The following is a 16,206-nucleotide window of genomic DNA, read 5'->3' on the forward strand; positions in this document are numbered from 1 at the left end:
CTACACATCTCAATACCGTATCCTGACGTTCTAATTTCTAAATTGAGCCATTTGTGACCCATGCCTATTTGCATTTGACGATTCCATGCACGTGTAAAAAATGCGATACCCTTTATACTAATTTTGTTCGGTTATGCACGACACTGTAGTGTATCGTCCTGGCGGGTATACTGCAATTCTACACTATCGCTCTTACGAGTATGTCGTACTCATCCCATCAATACAGCAAAATACTAGTGGACTTTCTATTTCTGACCGAATTTGCAAGTATTACGGGAGGTATTGAATCTATCCCTTTTCAGTATTTAAGATTACAGTCTGAAGAGTATAAAGAATTGAAAATATCACTGATAACTATAAACAAGTACAAGTGTTGGGTTTTTCTGCGAAAGGTTAATCCCATAATAATGAGACTAAGCGGAATGCTATGAAGTGGCATATGCGCGTATACACAGACCATTTTGCTAGCATACATACATGAACGTAGTGGTGAGCAGTAAAATTAACCTTTTACTTGCTACATCAAAGTACTGAACAGTATTATTACTATCACGAGGGCTAATTCTACTAGTGGTTATCGATGTTTTAAATACACTACTGTAGATGCTGATCCAGATGAACTATCAATCTCTATTACTGAGATTGTATACCGTGACATATACTCAGTCTCAGTGTATATGACATATATATATATATAGTCCTAAACTCCTAGTAGATATATTAATTTATTTCAAAATTTGTGTCGTTCGATGACGAACAGTACACTGTACAGTAACTAACATACAGTAAGAGAATATATCTAGAATTTTAAATGTAACATTCACAGTAAATTACAGTACTATGTAACTCTACATTGGTCATTTCTAGTCATAATATAGTACAGTATAAATTAAGAGAAAATTTGTGGCAACCTTTCTTGAAAGCCACTCGACTTTTGCGAAATTTTCGGCGAGTAACAAAGTACAGTGAATACTGATGGAGTCAGGCCCTCATACAGACTATAAAGGTTTTGAACCGAACAGAACCTTTCTCAGGTCACCGTCAGGGGCTTGTAAGACAAACAAATACGAATATTCTACAGTAACACAGTACAGTATTTCTATTGCTATTAGTACTGTAGGCAGTACTGTAAACCAGTGTCCAAAGTACTGTACTGTATTGTACAATGTACAGTACTGTACGGTAGTGTCAAAGATGTACAGTAGTATAAAATACAGTACAGTACAGTACTGAATGATGTGCACAGTACTACTGCATACTGTACTGTGCTACTGTATGATTGGTTTGGGCCACCGTACTGTATTTCGTCGACCATGCGCACTGCACAGTGCAAGGCTACAGTGTACAGTACTCTTGGTTGTACTGTATACTGTACTCAGTGTACTGTACACTGTACAAGATGCGGTGCAGTCTACTGATTATTTATTTATTATATTCAGTCAGAGATTTTCCTCAAATGAATCGAAGATAGAAAGGAAAGTAGTTCTCCATTCCCATCAGATCGTTCATCGTGACGCAGAAACAAAATCATGACTATCAGAGCACGGAAAGGGAAAAAAGTAATTATGGTATGTTGATAGCACTGATTGGCGAGTACTACGAGAAACTATTCTATACAGCCTGTGATGACTCGTAATGTGTAGTAGAATCTTGGAATGAAATTGCTCTACAGTAAAATATAAGCCAACAAACTCGACGTAATTGAGTGCAAACGTCACTGTACTGTACAGGTGTACCGTAGGGTGATACCTTCTAGTGGACTGTACGGTACTGTATACCACAGTACTGTCTAGTACTGTAGTTCAATTTTACTGCTACAGTAAGATATCAGCCAGATTGATCACCATGACGCCATGCCTTGCAAAAATTGCCAATAATCTTTCCTTGGTGATTGTGGATTTTGAAGTTTAAGACTTGCTGGACACCTTTGGGTGAAGACAAACATCAGTAATAGGGACACTGGCACTAAATGATGAAATAGTCTTAATTAGTGCCCAGTAGATGCGATGCTCCATACTCCAAACTACTATATTAATGAAACTTTGATAAGGTGCTAGAGTAATCAATCGTTTTTCCGTCCGTTTCGTTCCATTGCTAACAGCGGCATAAATGGCACAAGGGTTGGTTAGATTCGGTTGAATAATATCGGGTAATATTGGAAAACTAGAATGCTGAGTTTACAAAGTGAACCCAGCTAATTTATTTCGCTATCGCTAAGGAGAGAAGCTTTCCATTCCATTGTAATAGGGTTAATATAGTAAAATTCATCTAGGTTATGCCGATGGTGTACGTGTTTTGACTTGTAGCGTACGTAGAGCAAATCCACACTCTCCGGTGCAAGGTAATTTCATCGCTTGACAATCAAGTCACAAATCTTATATGTGCGTATATTATACTGGAAGTGTAATATAGGCATAGATTGAAAATAGAACACATAAAAATCACTGTAGCCTAGGTAGAATTGTCATGGATTGGAATTGTTTCGTGTGATCCTAACATCATTTAGCCGTTATAATCAAAATAAGACCTACAAGGATAAACACTACTCCATTTCGATGACAACAATAAATTTTGTATAGCTTTACTAATCTGATTTTGGGATGCAAGATCTTCACAAAGATAAATACAGCGTCTGTAGAAAAGACGATAGTACTGGGTTGATAGTTCAGGTAGCAGGCACTAGATTCGAAGGTACTATGATCATTTCAACAGGCTGTATCATTCCGGATACATTTCAAAGTTTGACTGCTTTAATAACTTTTGGATCAATAGTACTTTTGTATCTTATTTCATATACAATTCCATACAATCGAGAAAGACGATTAAGTTAAAATGGTAATTGGTACGTTGAGTTATCGCCCATTGCAGTACCTTATGTCACCTCTAATAAATTTGAAAGCTTGACTATTTCAATAACTTTCAGATCAACATAGTTAGAATATATTACTTGATCAAGAATTTGCTAAAATATAGAAAACGATAGAGGTTAGTTGCAGTATACACACACGTACGAATATTGTATCCTGTCTGACTGAAACGTATACATTGAGTTGTTGCAATTTTCTATTCGATCATCGCCAGTACCATAAACAACCCTACTGCAGTTCCAAAGCGAATATTAGAAGGTTGTTAAAACCAACATTTCTGCAATACTTACTACATTTGATCTAACAGTGAAATTATATCTCTTCCATGGTTTCAGTTCTGCCAACAGTTTAGTTATACGCAAATGTTGCTATAGCCTAGATTTCAATATGTAGTACAGTATACGTGTATTACTGTTGTTCACTAAAATTCTTCCATAAGTTTCTATTGTATTTTTGTTGAATAGTGTTTATAGCTGATAATTTAAATTGATGACAAAGCAAATAGTTATTAACGTAAAGTAGTAAGATAGAAATCAATTCTTCCTTTTTCTATAAGGTAATATGGCGCACGAACAGTCTGCATGTTGTGATGGAGAAAATTATAAGTTCATAGTTAATGTTTAGCGAGATCATTCTTCAAAGCTAAGCAGTCCAATTTCTATCCAATAAAATATCGGTATTATTAAAGTGTTATTCATAAACTATCAAGATAGGAACTGTGGATAAGCATTCACATAGTTATTGTCACCCGAATTCGACAATTTCTTAATTACTATGAAAATTGATCATCTTCTACGCTTATATCACTACTTTATCATTCTTTCCTTGTAAACTTTATATCTCGCTGATTAATTTACTACTCTGTCAGTAATAAGCTTGACCCTTTAACTATTATACTGTACGTGTATCTCTGTGGACAATGGTACGTTATCAAAGAAATCACTGAAAGTAACATTGTTTATTATTTGTACCAATGATTTATTCTATTTTAAAGGAGATTGAATCTGAATCCAAATATTTGAAACATAACAGTAACTAGACATCGTACGTGACGTCTATATGATATAGTTGTGCTCGATTATGCTCATTTAACTACTTTTAAGATTTTAGTAATGCATTATTAAAGGAAGAAACTGCAGAATTTATGTTTGTATACCTTGAACTGTGTTACGATAACTGTCAACCTAACGCAGACTATTTTATCATCAATAAGGGTTATACCAAATTTCCGAAATTAAGCTGTGATAGATTGAAATATACAGAAAAATATAAGACATTTTCAAAATTATTTTCTTGAAATTAGCTATCTATAACTTCAAATGGTAAACATTAAAATACTGTGGAGGATAACATCAGCAGTGAAGCGATTTTGTCTGTCGTTACTGTTAGACTAATTATAGAATTTTTGCAAAGATGAAAGTCATGAGATTTAAATAGTTTTTATATACTGACATTAAAGCACTAAATAATTAAGATTTCTATACATAGACAGTAAGCCACTGCATGGCCATTCATTATTCGTAAGCGATATCAAGAGTACTAAGCCACAATTCAACAAAATGGCCATTATTTATTGCATACAAAATTGAATAGAAATAGGATGATAGCATTCAGACTGTGGTACAGTGCCATCGTAAGAGATGACGAATGATGATAGAGCTTAAAATTTTGAAATAAATTCGACTATCTGCGGAATATTCGAGCTTCATCGTTCATCTTTATTCTATATCATGTCCGATAAATACATCTTATTGTTGTTTGTTTTTATTGCCGGGAAAGAAGAAGTCAGTTAAACTTATTTCTATAACTCATGTAGGAAGTTGAAGAGCAAGATCAACCACCTCAGCAGGAGTCTCCTTTAGACACCAAACTGGTGCAAGAAATTTTAACAGACCTCCGAAAAAATCTAAAAACTAAAGCAGCTCTATTGCATAAAGAGGAAGTGGACTACTTCATTGGTAGTATTTGTATTTATGTAATATAACAACAGGCATTTTTTGATCTATTCATATTTCGTGATAAGTATTTGAAAAGTATCTACCTATAGAGTACAGGTTCTTAACCCTAGCATATAATGAAATGATAGTAACATACCTGTTTAGATTGGTTAATGACTTGAAAATAACATCCAGTACCGTTACTGTGTCAGTCATTTTCACATAATTTAAATTTTTTTATAATGATTGCATTAAGATATATCTATAAAACAATTAATAAGACATTATCGTACCGCCAATAATTGTGCCATCAAAAATTTTTACTCTTTCGGAAATATAACACTTCTCAAGTACGAATGCGTATTTAATTTAACCTTTCATACACTTTAAAATTTTCGTTCACAAGGTCAACATGCCGTTAACTATCTTATGGACAGTAAATGGGCAACTGGTGATGATGATGCTAAAGTTATATTCGTGGATAGAGCTGATGCCATTGAATTTTGTCAACAGTATGTTATTAATATTATTTAGCTCTGATCATTGAAATGGGATAGAAGGCATTACTTATGATTGCTGCTTAAATAAACGGAAAAGATGTGAGTGTTTTGATTTTGTTACATTTTTTGCGTAGGTTACTTCTGCAACGAAACTTTGTAAGATGTGGCAAAGCTAAAAAGAAAAAGTGGACACCATTTAAAGTAGCAAAAAGCAGTACAAGTGATCATGATAAAAATGACGGTGATAGTGAAGAAACTAAAGCGGGAAATGACAATGCCACTAAAAACATCAAAACTTCTGATAGCAACAAAGATGAGGATTATAATGATGAAGACGCCAAAGATGATCAGGAACCGAAGGATGACAATATACCGGAAGAGGAGGTATAATATTATCAATTCCCCAGTTTTGTTCATACATTAGTTTACATTAGTTATTGCTTGCTAAAAATTTATGATTTTGATAAAGCCGTTAATTTAAATTATGTAGCAGAAAGAGGGTGCTAAAGATGCTGGTAAGAAAAAGAAAAAAAAGGTAATTTTTATAGTAAATTTCTACATTAATTAAACTACGAAGTAGATAATATGGACTTAATATCTGCTATCCGTACTTTACTTGTCCTTCCGCACTGATATATTATTTCTTTGTGAATAATAAAATATCAGATCAAGTTAAAGGAACATAAAGAGCAAGAGTTCTTAGACTCTGATGATTTGTACGCTTGGATTTTTCAAATCACTAGTCCCTATAATTACCTGATTGGTATAGTCATGAGTAAGCTGCAGTTCATATCACATTAGTGTTATTACTATTTTTGTAATTTTATGAAATCTAACGATAATTAAACTTCGTTGTTCACTCACTATAGTGGCCGTATTTATGCTCTATAACCTTCTACCAATTATGCCCGCCGTGGTTGGTCACTATCTGTCACAATTGAGTACGGTACTACTTTTTATAGTGATAGGTATTATCTGTCTGGCAATAGGTAAGCACATATATATATTATTGATCTATATTATACATTACCCCACTATTATTTAAGAAGCAATTGTCGTACTAATCATAGCCGACGTTCGGAAATAGAAGGTTTTATATTAATATGTCATTTGAATCAGTTTCAATGTCAATCCTTTTCTTTATGTGTAGGTCGTTACTTATTATTCATATTAGTATGGATGTTTACGCTTGGCAAGTACCATTTTTGGTTGTTACCTCAGTTATTTGCAGATTGTTCGTTCCTGGAATCTTTTACTCCAGTTTTCAGTTTACAAGAGTATAAACCATCATCGAAAACGAAAGTAAATTAATTCTGTAGTAATAAAATTTGTAATATTCTTTGTTTATTTCTTTGGTTTTTACTTAACCACTGGGTATTATACTAATGGGATATTGACTATACTATTAGAATAAATCGGAAAGGAAAAAAAGTTCTTCGAAGAAAGCAAAAGTAGATAATGATGGAGTCAAATCTGGAGACACAAAACATCAAGCAGAAGTGCCAGATAATAATCAGCCTAAAGGTGATGAACGGCTCGAAAGTTCAAAGAATGAGATCACTGACACAGACAATGACTGGGAAAAATTAGATATGCCGGTGGAAAATGAAGATGACTCTGATAATTAGCTCTTTTGTCGCCAAGAATCGATAGCAACTGAACAACTGAGCTTTATAATGCATTAATGAAGCGTTATGTTAAAGTTTTAGTCACTGTATTTAAATTTACAGTAATTTAATATTGTATCAGTAAAGGGTCATTCTTGGGCAGTGGCATTTTCTTATTATACTGTTAGGTGATTACGATTATGATTTATTCTGTAACAACGGTTTTATAAAATGACTATTGTATTAATGTTATCATAATGTATGGTTCATCCTAAGCGTAAACAGAATTTAACAAGATTTCAAATCTATGCCTTCTAACATTAGTAACGTTTATCATATTAATAAGTTTAGATTAAGAAAAGGGAACTATTTATATAAGAATTCTCAAAATACGAGTATTAGCTATGTAGCCAGCCATTTAGTAATCTACTATGTACAGTACTTCCGTGGTGTATTTTTGACTTGAATGTGTTCAGGCGTAGGATTTTTACTGTGCAACATTAAGGCACCCGCCACATACTGTAGTTTAATTAAAAGTAAATACTTATGCAGTAGTATTGTAACAGAACAGAAAAAGACGGATAATAACTTGTGTAAAATATACTGTATGCCAGTTAATGTGCAGAATGTGTACAGCATACTGTATTTAATTGAACTGGGGAAATGCTGGTTTGCTGTTAAAAATACGTTGTTATTCGCAGCTGTGAATTGATGTCGGCAATATTTGTAATATTTATTGACATTGATTAAATCTGAACGTTTCCAAATAAGGATTCTTGTAATGGAATTCTGTTTTGATAGATAACTAAACTCGTTTAGTTTAGACTTTCAACGTAAACTATAACACATGTAACCTACTTCGAGAAGTAGAATTTGTTATTCATGAATAAGACAACCAATCATTATGAAGATATCTATGGAAATATACTTATAACCTAAATTTTTTAAAGTCAAATAGAATACTGTGGCTAAGATTAAATTATTTCCAAGGTATATCCGAACGAGTTTTTGTACCTATACATATGCTTATTCAATTTTACCGAGCCAATAATTTTACAAAGTAATGAACTAACCATAACTAATTTTTAGTTATGCATTATTACTGTACACGCAGTTCTTAATGTATAATCATTAATAATATTTGAATTCAGTTTATAAATAATACTCATAAGATTTAAATACGTTGCAATTAAGAAGTTATAGCTATTATAGATAATTGCCTAACCGATGATTATAATTCTGTACTGTACGATTACGTAAACTATATACTAATACATAACAAGAAAATAGTTATTTTAAGAATATTTTTTTATAATACTGAAAGTGGAATTGTATATGATAATGCGAATAAACTTTAACGCGATCCGATGAAGTTAATATAGCGAGTTAGAATAATTTCAGCAAGGTAGCTTCTCGTAAGTAGTTTAAAACAATAAGAGCATTCTAGACTTCGCAACAGATACCTAAATTCGTATTGCAAGCCAAAAATAGCCTTGTGTATTAAGAATATCATCCAAATAATCGATGATGGTATTTACTCAATCGCTTACTTAATCAATCAGTCATATTTTATAAAAAATATTTATGTCAAATTTAAAGTACAGCAATTTTTTCTTAGTACGGCGTGATAATATTTGATAATTGTCATCACTAACTAACTAATTCTATCACAATTACACCAATTCTTTAGTAGCTATTTAAACCTACGATCTATAATTACCTTTTTAAACCTGACTGTTCATTCTACGTCATGTCGTGATTTACGTACTTTGTATACTATCACATTTTCATACCACATTACTTCTGTAATTAGATGAAAATATCACTTCTATCTACGACGACATCGTTTTCTGTTTTTGGCGTACTGTCATTTTTGCTGTTGGTCTTACAAGTACTTGTACATTTCTTGTCCTTGCTAGAATATGAAACTCCATACTACTCTTATTAACTTTACAGTAATACTATATAACCGGAATCTCTTTCACACGGATGTTATGCGGAATTAGCTAGTACATTTATTAATAAGAAGTTGCCAACAGCAGAACCTATAGTCCATAGTTAGATGTCTTTATTCAAGAAATTATTGTAACCTAGTTGACGTCATATCCGTAGAGTTGGAACCACCTTGGATACCTGTATTTGCTCTTAGTAAATTCTCGAAAATTGTAACATCTACCTTCATTCCATAGACAACAGTAAGAGCCTATCCTTAGGCCTATTATTACACTTATAAAGAAATGGCTAACGGTAGAACCTATAGTCTATATCAAATATCTATTAAAAAATTGTTATAACCTAGTTAATGTTATATCCGCATATTCGGAATCATCTTTAGATATAATTTCTCGCAGTAATTTCTCAAAACTAGTAACATCACTTTTTGATCCATAGCAATCGCAAGCGCCTATCCTTTCGTTTTTTAATTATTAATTTTTAATCTGAGTACCGCAGAGGCTAACGTAGAGTACACTGTTACTAACGTAAACGGGCTAGTAATAAATATATTTATTAATCTAAACTTATCGTTTGACTCGATTACAATAGTATAGGAATATGTTAGTTTTCCCTTACTGAGGATCTCCGGAGTTAGTCGGAGAATCATAAGAGTAGATAGACTAGCATAGGTACGATCACGAAAGTTGTTTTGTGACACGGTGTTAGTGGCACTCTATCAGGTATAATAGGCCTAGCGGATTATTAGTGGATAATACTAGGGATGTTAGTCATACGGTTAAGTGGGACTACATAGCGCCTAGATAGACGGTACCGACACGTCTCAGTAGAGGACGTACAATTGGCTCAAAGTGAGGGATGACAATCATACGTAGCTTGGGGTCTTGCACTCGTAAGGCCCATATTAAATATAAATTAGAATAAGGGATAGTGTAGAAAGCAAAAATAAGATATTAGTTGAACTGACTGAAATATTGTGTGACTAGATACTGTAGGGTTGGAAGCAGTTCTAGGTTACACGCCTAGATAAAGTTCACTTTTATTTTGAATGTAGGCGTAAACGTATGCTGATGATATCAAGTGCTATGAAAGCAAGATTAATAAATAAAAAATATTTATTTCATAGTCTATACATTTTCAATGACCATTTATAACATATTTACTTTGGTATTGTTGAATATTTTCTGCAATCCCATTCAAAACATAATTTATCCGTTGGAAATGTTTAATTTAAGGTTTTTCATATTTTTAGTAAACCGTCGAAGAATTACGCCAATGGGTCAATTTTAGTCTAAATTTCAGAATAATAGCTAGATAATTCAATTATTTCTATGACAAATATTACAGTAATATTTATAGAATCTCGAAGAAAAATAACTAATGAAAAAGTGAATATAAAAAGAACTAAAACATATGCAAGGTGCTGTGAAAGTATTATAGGTAAACGTCCGGATAATGAGCAATAACGTAATTTGCTTTCATGGAGCACATTAATATTTATTTCCAATAAATGCCCAAAAAAGCTTATACCTTCAATGACAATGCAATTTAGATAGCAATTGTTGTGAAGAAATGCCAGCCTTTAGTCATAAGTGTTTAGATGTATCTAATGCTATCACAGCTAACTGTATTATATAGCCACTAAACGTCGGAAAGTAGCTGTAATTCGTGTCCATGAAGTAGAGTGAGCTGGTTTAATGGTTCCGTTTTATCGGTAACCTTGTTTCTATTGGTGAATATTATGGGAAACAACTCTAACGGATAGCTATGATATCCTTTTAAACTACTTTGAAAGAACCCTCAATATTACTATCACGGTACGAACTACCGTGTAGAGTAAATGACTAAATTTAGTAGTTAACATTATATATGAAGATAATTAATAATGACTTACAGTAAGAATTACGGTAGTTATTATTTTGTTACAGTAAATTATAGGGTACTGTAGTAAGAGTTTTCATAAGGTAAACAATATTAATTAATTATAGTGTTATGTCTTGTAACGCTTGTAATGAATACCCTGAAGATATTCATTTATAAAGGATACTATAAATAATTCTGTGTAGGGACATACTGCAATCTAATTATCTAGAATCGTTCAGTACATGTCTAAGATTATGAATAATTTCTGTATTAATTTAGCTATCCAATATGAACTAAATTTCATGACCTGTTATGACTCATACATGATAGCGACTACTGAAGGGCGTTTAAGCCCGGCAGATAGTTGAATAAAGCAGAATTCTATAGTTGTTTAACGTAGAAGCAAAGGTGTCTAAATTCTTGTAAGATAATTAAGGGACACTGAATCCAGGAGACTACAGCAGTTTTTGAGATTTGCTTTACATTATCTTTGTCACGAAGCTGGTTTGTAGCAATTACATACATTCTGTGGATAGTGCAAGGGATAGCAACATTCCTTTCCAGTTGGGAACTTCAAATTATTTTTATCCTTATTTTTATATTTATTATTTTTTTTCAATATACTTACTTTCATATTAATGTCTATCATGAAAACTATATTAGTTCTATTCTTCATGATTACTGTATTGAATTCTACTTCGAGTTTAATCGCAGATCATTATAGTGCGGTTCTGCGAAAGTATGCATGAATATAATAAATTGTAAACTGAGCCCTCAGAGTTTGAAATGAAAAAGATGCGGCTTACTAGATAACCGTTAAGGAAGTAGCAAGAAAGTCTCTAGTTATTTTTCCAGTATTTATAGCTTTAAAAGCATTCTATATACTGTAATGCAAGGATTTCATTAGTAATTAAGGCTTAATGACAAAGAAGTGTTGTCCTCCACATTCAGTTCGCATTATTACCTGGTAACTAAAAGCGCCAACTATCATAAACAGTACTTAGACGACTCATTAATGATTCATATTTTTTAAGTAATAAATAAAGCACAAATTTAAGGCTAATTAGCAGTATTTAAACAGCTAACTTATTATTAATTTTCTATCACTTCTCTTAAAGAAGAAGAGATCTATTTTACTTATTTAACAAACTTTTCTTCCCAATCTTAAAGTTTACAAATTTATGTTTTAGCCGCTATTGAGCGACTTAAACTGATGGATTTTAATAGTATCCAGTTAAAAGCTGTCTCTGCAAGTCTTAAGTATCCCTTTGTTACAAATTTAAATTCTGTAACAAGGGAATACAACGTAGAAGTCTTGAACTAATCCACTGAATTAAATGCCTTAACTCACCTAATTTACTTGACTAAGAGCATTGTGCACAGAATTTTTACTAGTACTTTTACTCGAACCATTCAAGTTAATATAAGAGTCGTCATATTTATAAACAACTTCATAATATTTATTTACCGTGTCCTTTACTGGTAGATTTCTGCGACTATGATACTCCGAACATAATCATTCTATTAGCGAACATTTACAACCTACTTCTCATATGAAATCATCATTTACTCAAGATTGGTATTAACTATCATGAACTAGGATTTAAGCATCCAATTACTTTTTGCACGCAATAACAATCAATACCGATATAAAATGACCGAACTTCAATAAGAAATACGATAAGGCATTATCATATCTAGCATTGCAATTATTGACTTCGCCATATTGGTACGGCTACATAAGTATTTGAAAAGTTTGATAATACCGTATGACCATTATAATATTCCATTCCTTGTACAGTATATTGCATGATTGGATTCAAAAACTATATATCCAACTTAGTCTTTGCAATTAGCAGTTTGATAAATTATTGACTTATTTTAGTGTTAAAAATTCAGATCTACTTGCTTATTATTTATCATATAAACTATATGTAAAAAGCTATGCAGTTAGTTTCTTGGCAAAAGTAGTGAATCTCACTTTAAGGCTCTTTTATATCTCTCTGTTAAACATACCCGTATTTATTTAAATTTCAACAATAGATTCTATTTTTAACGGCAATGCTTAATCAAATTGTTCTAGACTTTTATTTAATCTGGAGTTAAGTTTTTTATCTAACGTCTGCTGAGTAATATAATGCATGGTAAGATATCATTGTCGTTTTATGTAAAAGATTGTATATAAATTTATCGATCAGTTGCAGTCAACAATATCACAATTACGTATAAAGTTATCACCAAATTGCTATGATAGTATCGCCCCACAAAAATTAATCAATAAATTATTGAATATTGGAAGTCATGATCACTATTAAACTAGCCATCAGTTAGGTCGTTTAGTAAGTCGGTAGAATTTTTAGACATAAAACAGATTAATTTGCTGACCATTGATTTAGTTAGCGATCATTTATCTTAAAAATTTTCTTTATAAAATGAATATTTAATTACAATCCTGTTCGTTCTATTTTAGTACAGACATTGGCATCCTGGGAAGTATCATTGATCAAGTAACATATTCGAATATCGAGGGTCTTGAATTTGGATTAAATGAAAGATTCATTTATTTCTTCGCACCAACTTTCAAGTTCCATAGCACTTGCATTTCAGCATACCAGCAGCGTTTTTAATTAATAACAGTCACTTTGCTTCTTAGTAACAGTGTATTAATCAATTTTTTAATGACAATGTATGGGGTGAATTAGTTTTGCAGATCTTTAATATGGTTTCAAACTGATGCTTTAGAATTTGCAGTTATTGCAAGTTAAAACTTATCAGTTCACAGTAAATGTTCTAGAAGATTTCATTGTGGAAAAAAAATATAACTACTGTCTGTAATTCTATTTTCCTACTGGCTTTATAATTTCTTAAGTACAATCGCACATTCAATTTATTCCAAGCAATATTATGATGAATTGTCAAAATCAACCTGAACCAGAGCCAAGTCCGCTGTGGAAAAACGCTACTCGCTTACTTGCATGGCATGAGTTATTTGAAATTCATAATTATTTCTTCGCTAGCTGTTTCGGAATTCTATTCCTATATAGCTTGATTTCATTGTTTTCGAATGTCAGAACGTCATTTAAGAAGCATTTATGTATCGCAATTAACCTATTACTAGCTTTATTGGGACTTTCTCGTGTTATATACTTAATTCTTGATCCTTACGAATCGGCAGATATCTTGCAACGATATGGCAACTTGACACTAATCCCGTTATCTATAACGCGGGTCCTACATGGAATTGCTTATCCTTGTCTGTCATCCTCTTTCACTCTTATTTTCATGGCTATTTTAAAATGTGTTCAAATTAAAATTTTATCGCCCAAGTTTCGGAAACCAATTCTGATCTATACAATTATCATTCTCCATTTTCTGGTGAGTTATTGTATTTGTTGCATTTATGATAATTTTTAATCTATATGTCAAGAACAGTTAATGTTAAAACTAAAACAAATTACGATAGTACTGAGCTTTTACTTATATGGAAAAGATATCATTTTGGCAGTTTCATCGGTGTAGTCGGCAAAATTTACCAGCGCTATTAATTGTGAATAGAATCACAAATGGGTGTCTTAAATTAAGCCAATAGATGTCTGTATACAGTATTTACTTGATATAACAGTAACTTTTATAGCACAAAAATAAGCCTATTGATTTTACCTGGCTATTTGTCACTACGTGATGACTTCTGATCTACATTAATTGATTTTCTTAGGTTGTGTTTTCTGTCGATATCACTACCGTACTATGCAGTGGAACCACAATTTTATTGATTTTATGTCAAAGTTTTTTTATTATCTGGGGAACAACTATTGGAATCTGCTACCTATACTGTAGCTATCGAATACTGAATTATAATTTTAGTAATCAGGTAATACTAAAAAGTATTAACAATGTCAATAAAAGGCACGTCCAAGCAAAATTGAAACAAAATTATACCGATCAAGAGGAGGACTTTATGTCGCAGAAAGGAAAACGCTGGTCATCAGATCAACACATTTCATACATTACTCCAACAATCCAGAAAGTGATTAAAGTTACTATTATCTCTGCATGTTTAGGATTTGTTTCAACTGCTCTCAATTGCTTTTCCTTGTTCGGTATCTATGGCGTCCTTCAAGATAAAAATACTGTTGATCCTTGGCTATGGCTAATTTATCAGTCGCTATTTCGTATTATCGAATTGTGCATGGGTGCTACTATGGCTTTCACGGTAACTCGAACAGTTAAAACAAAGCAATTATTACCACAGGCAGCGAAGACTAATGTCGCTTGGCAATAAAAGCAATATCCAGCTCAATCAATATATAGTATGTCGTAACGAATATGTAAATTTAAGATATGAATCGTAAAACTATGAACATATACAACGCCATAGTCGCCAATTAAGTCTCTTTACTGACAGTATGCTAAAATTTGCTTCAGAAATTAAATTTAATACTAATTAAGGATAGCTTCTTAAATTTCGCAGCTGTGGTTCAGTTATATATCATATAGGATATTCAAAGTAAAATTCATTAGACTCTATTATCTGGCAAGGTACGATATTTAATTAATTACAAATTAAAATAATGAAGAGAAATTAAGTATTGAAGATACATTAAAATAATATTTCATAGCCTACTTAATTTGATAAAGCGTTTGATAAGTAAATCAACTGTTTTCTACTGTATCCTATTGCCGTCGAAAATATTAATTATCCGTGAATATGATAAGTTTTAACTATTATTCCTCTATCGCTGTGTATTTCTAACAATCTAAACATGTATCGCTTAAGTTGATTAATTGTGCACTTAAACTGAAACTAAATTCTTCTACATCTAAACCTAGAATCGTTACGCTTTAATGAAACTGAATTATCGGAATCCTTTTACATCTCTGAAATCGATATCATATATGATTAATTACTAAATGATTCAGCTGTTTGATGCCAAATTGAGATAGTACTTGGTTTAGGTCATAAAATATTACTTGCAATCAATAAATCTAGCTGGTAAAAAATTTATAATCTATTATTAATTACTGAAGTTGTTAGTCCTACTATGTAATTTAATTTTTAAGCTATAAGTTGTAAAACATGTGGCATGGTAATCTATATCCACCCTAATCATTATAATGTTCAATACATTAATATGCTATTGTAATTTTAATAGTAAGGCATCCATTCTTCATTGACATGCATAAGTTTGATCGCTCCTTAATAAATATAAATAATATTTAAGTCTAGCTCTATCCATTTTTCCAAACACTAAATCCTCAACTGAATTTGTAGCGGTATATGAGGATCATTATTCATTTATAATATTTATTTCAATATTTCAGTACTGCAGTATAGCAATGCTTATTCCTCCTCAGCATACCTTTTCCTCAAATAATTTTAAATTTAAGTGACAACTATGTGATCAATGAAAATTGCTGTTGTCAAGATAAAGTAACTACATCTCTTATTCAAAATACTTTTCCCATCTCAGCTATGACA

At 32.0% G+C, this 16,206-nt stretch overlaps 1 protein-coding gene across 1 annotated transcript; it reads left to right on the forward strand.

The window, feature by feature from the left end:
• Positions 1-1,529: 1,529 nt before the first annotated feature.
• On the forward strand, positions 1,530-6,932 carry TRIADDRAFT_64031 (expressed hypothetical protein; the record flags this gene model as incomplete). Its single annotated transcript, XM_002113419.1, has 9 exons — positions 1,530-1,568; positions 4,684-4,825; positions 5,211-5,316; positions 5,439-5,688; positions 5,795-5,839; positions 5,971-6,079; positions 6,174-6,293; positions 6,455-6,606; positions 6,714-6,932. 9 exons carry the CDS (start codon positions 1,530-1,532, stop codon positions 6,930-6,932), a joined length of 1,182 nt encoding a protein of 393 aa, XP_002113455.1.
• Positions 6,933-16,206: the final 9,274 nt, after the last annotated feature.

Source organism: Trichoplax adhaerens, genomic scaffold, assembly GCF_000150275.1.
Source record: "Trichoplax adhaerens TRIADscaffold_6 genomic scaffold, whole genome shotgun sequence".
Lineage (NCBI taxonomy): Eukaryota > Metazoa > Placozoa > Uniplacotomia > Trichoplacea > Trichoplacidae > Trichoplax > Trichoplax adhaerens.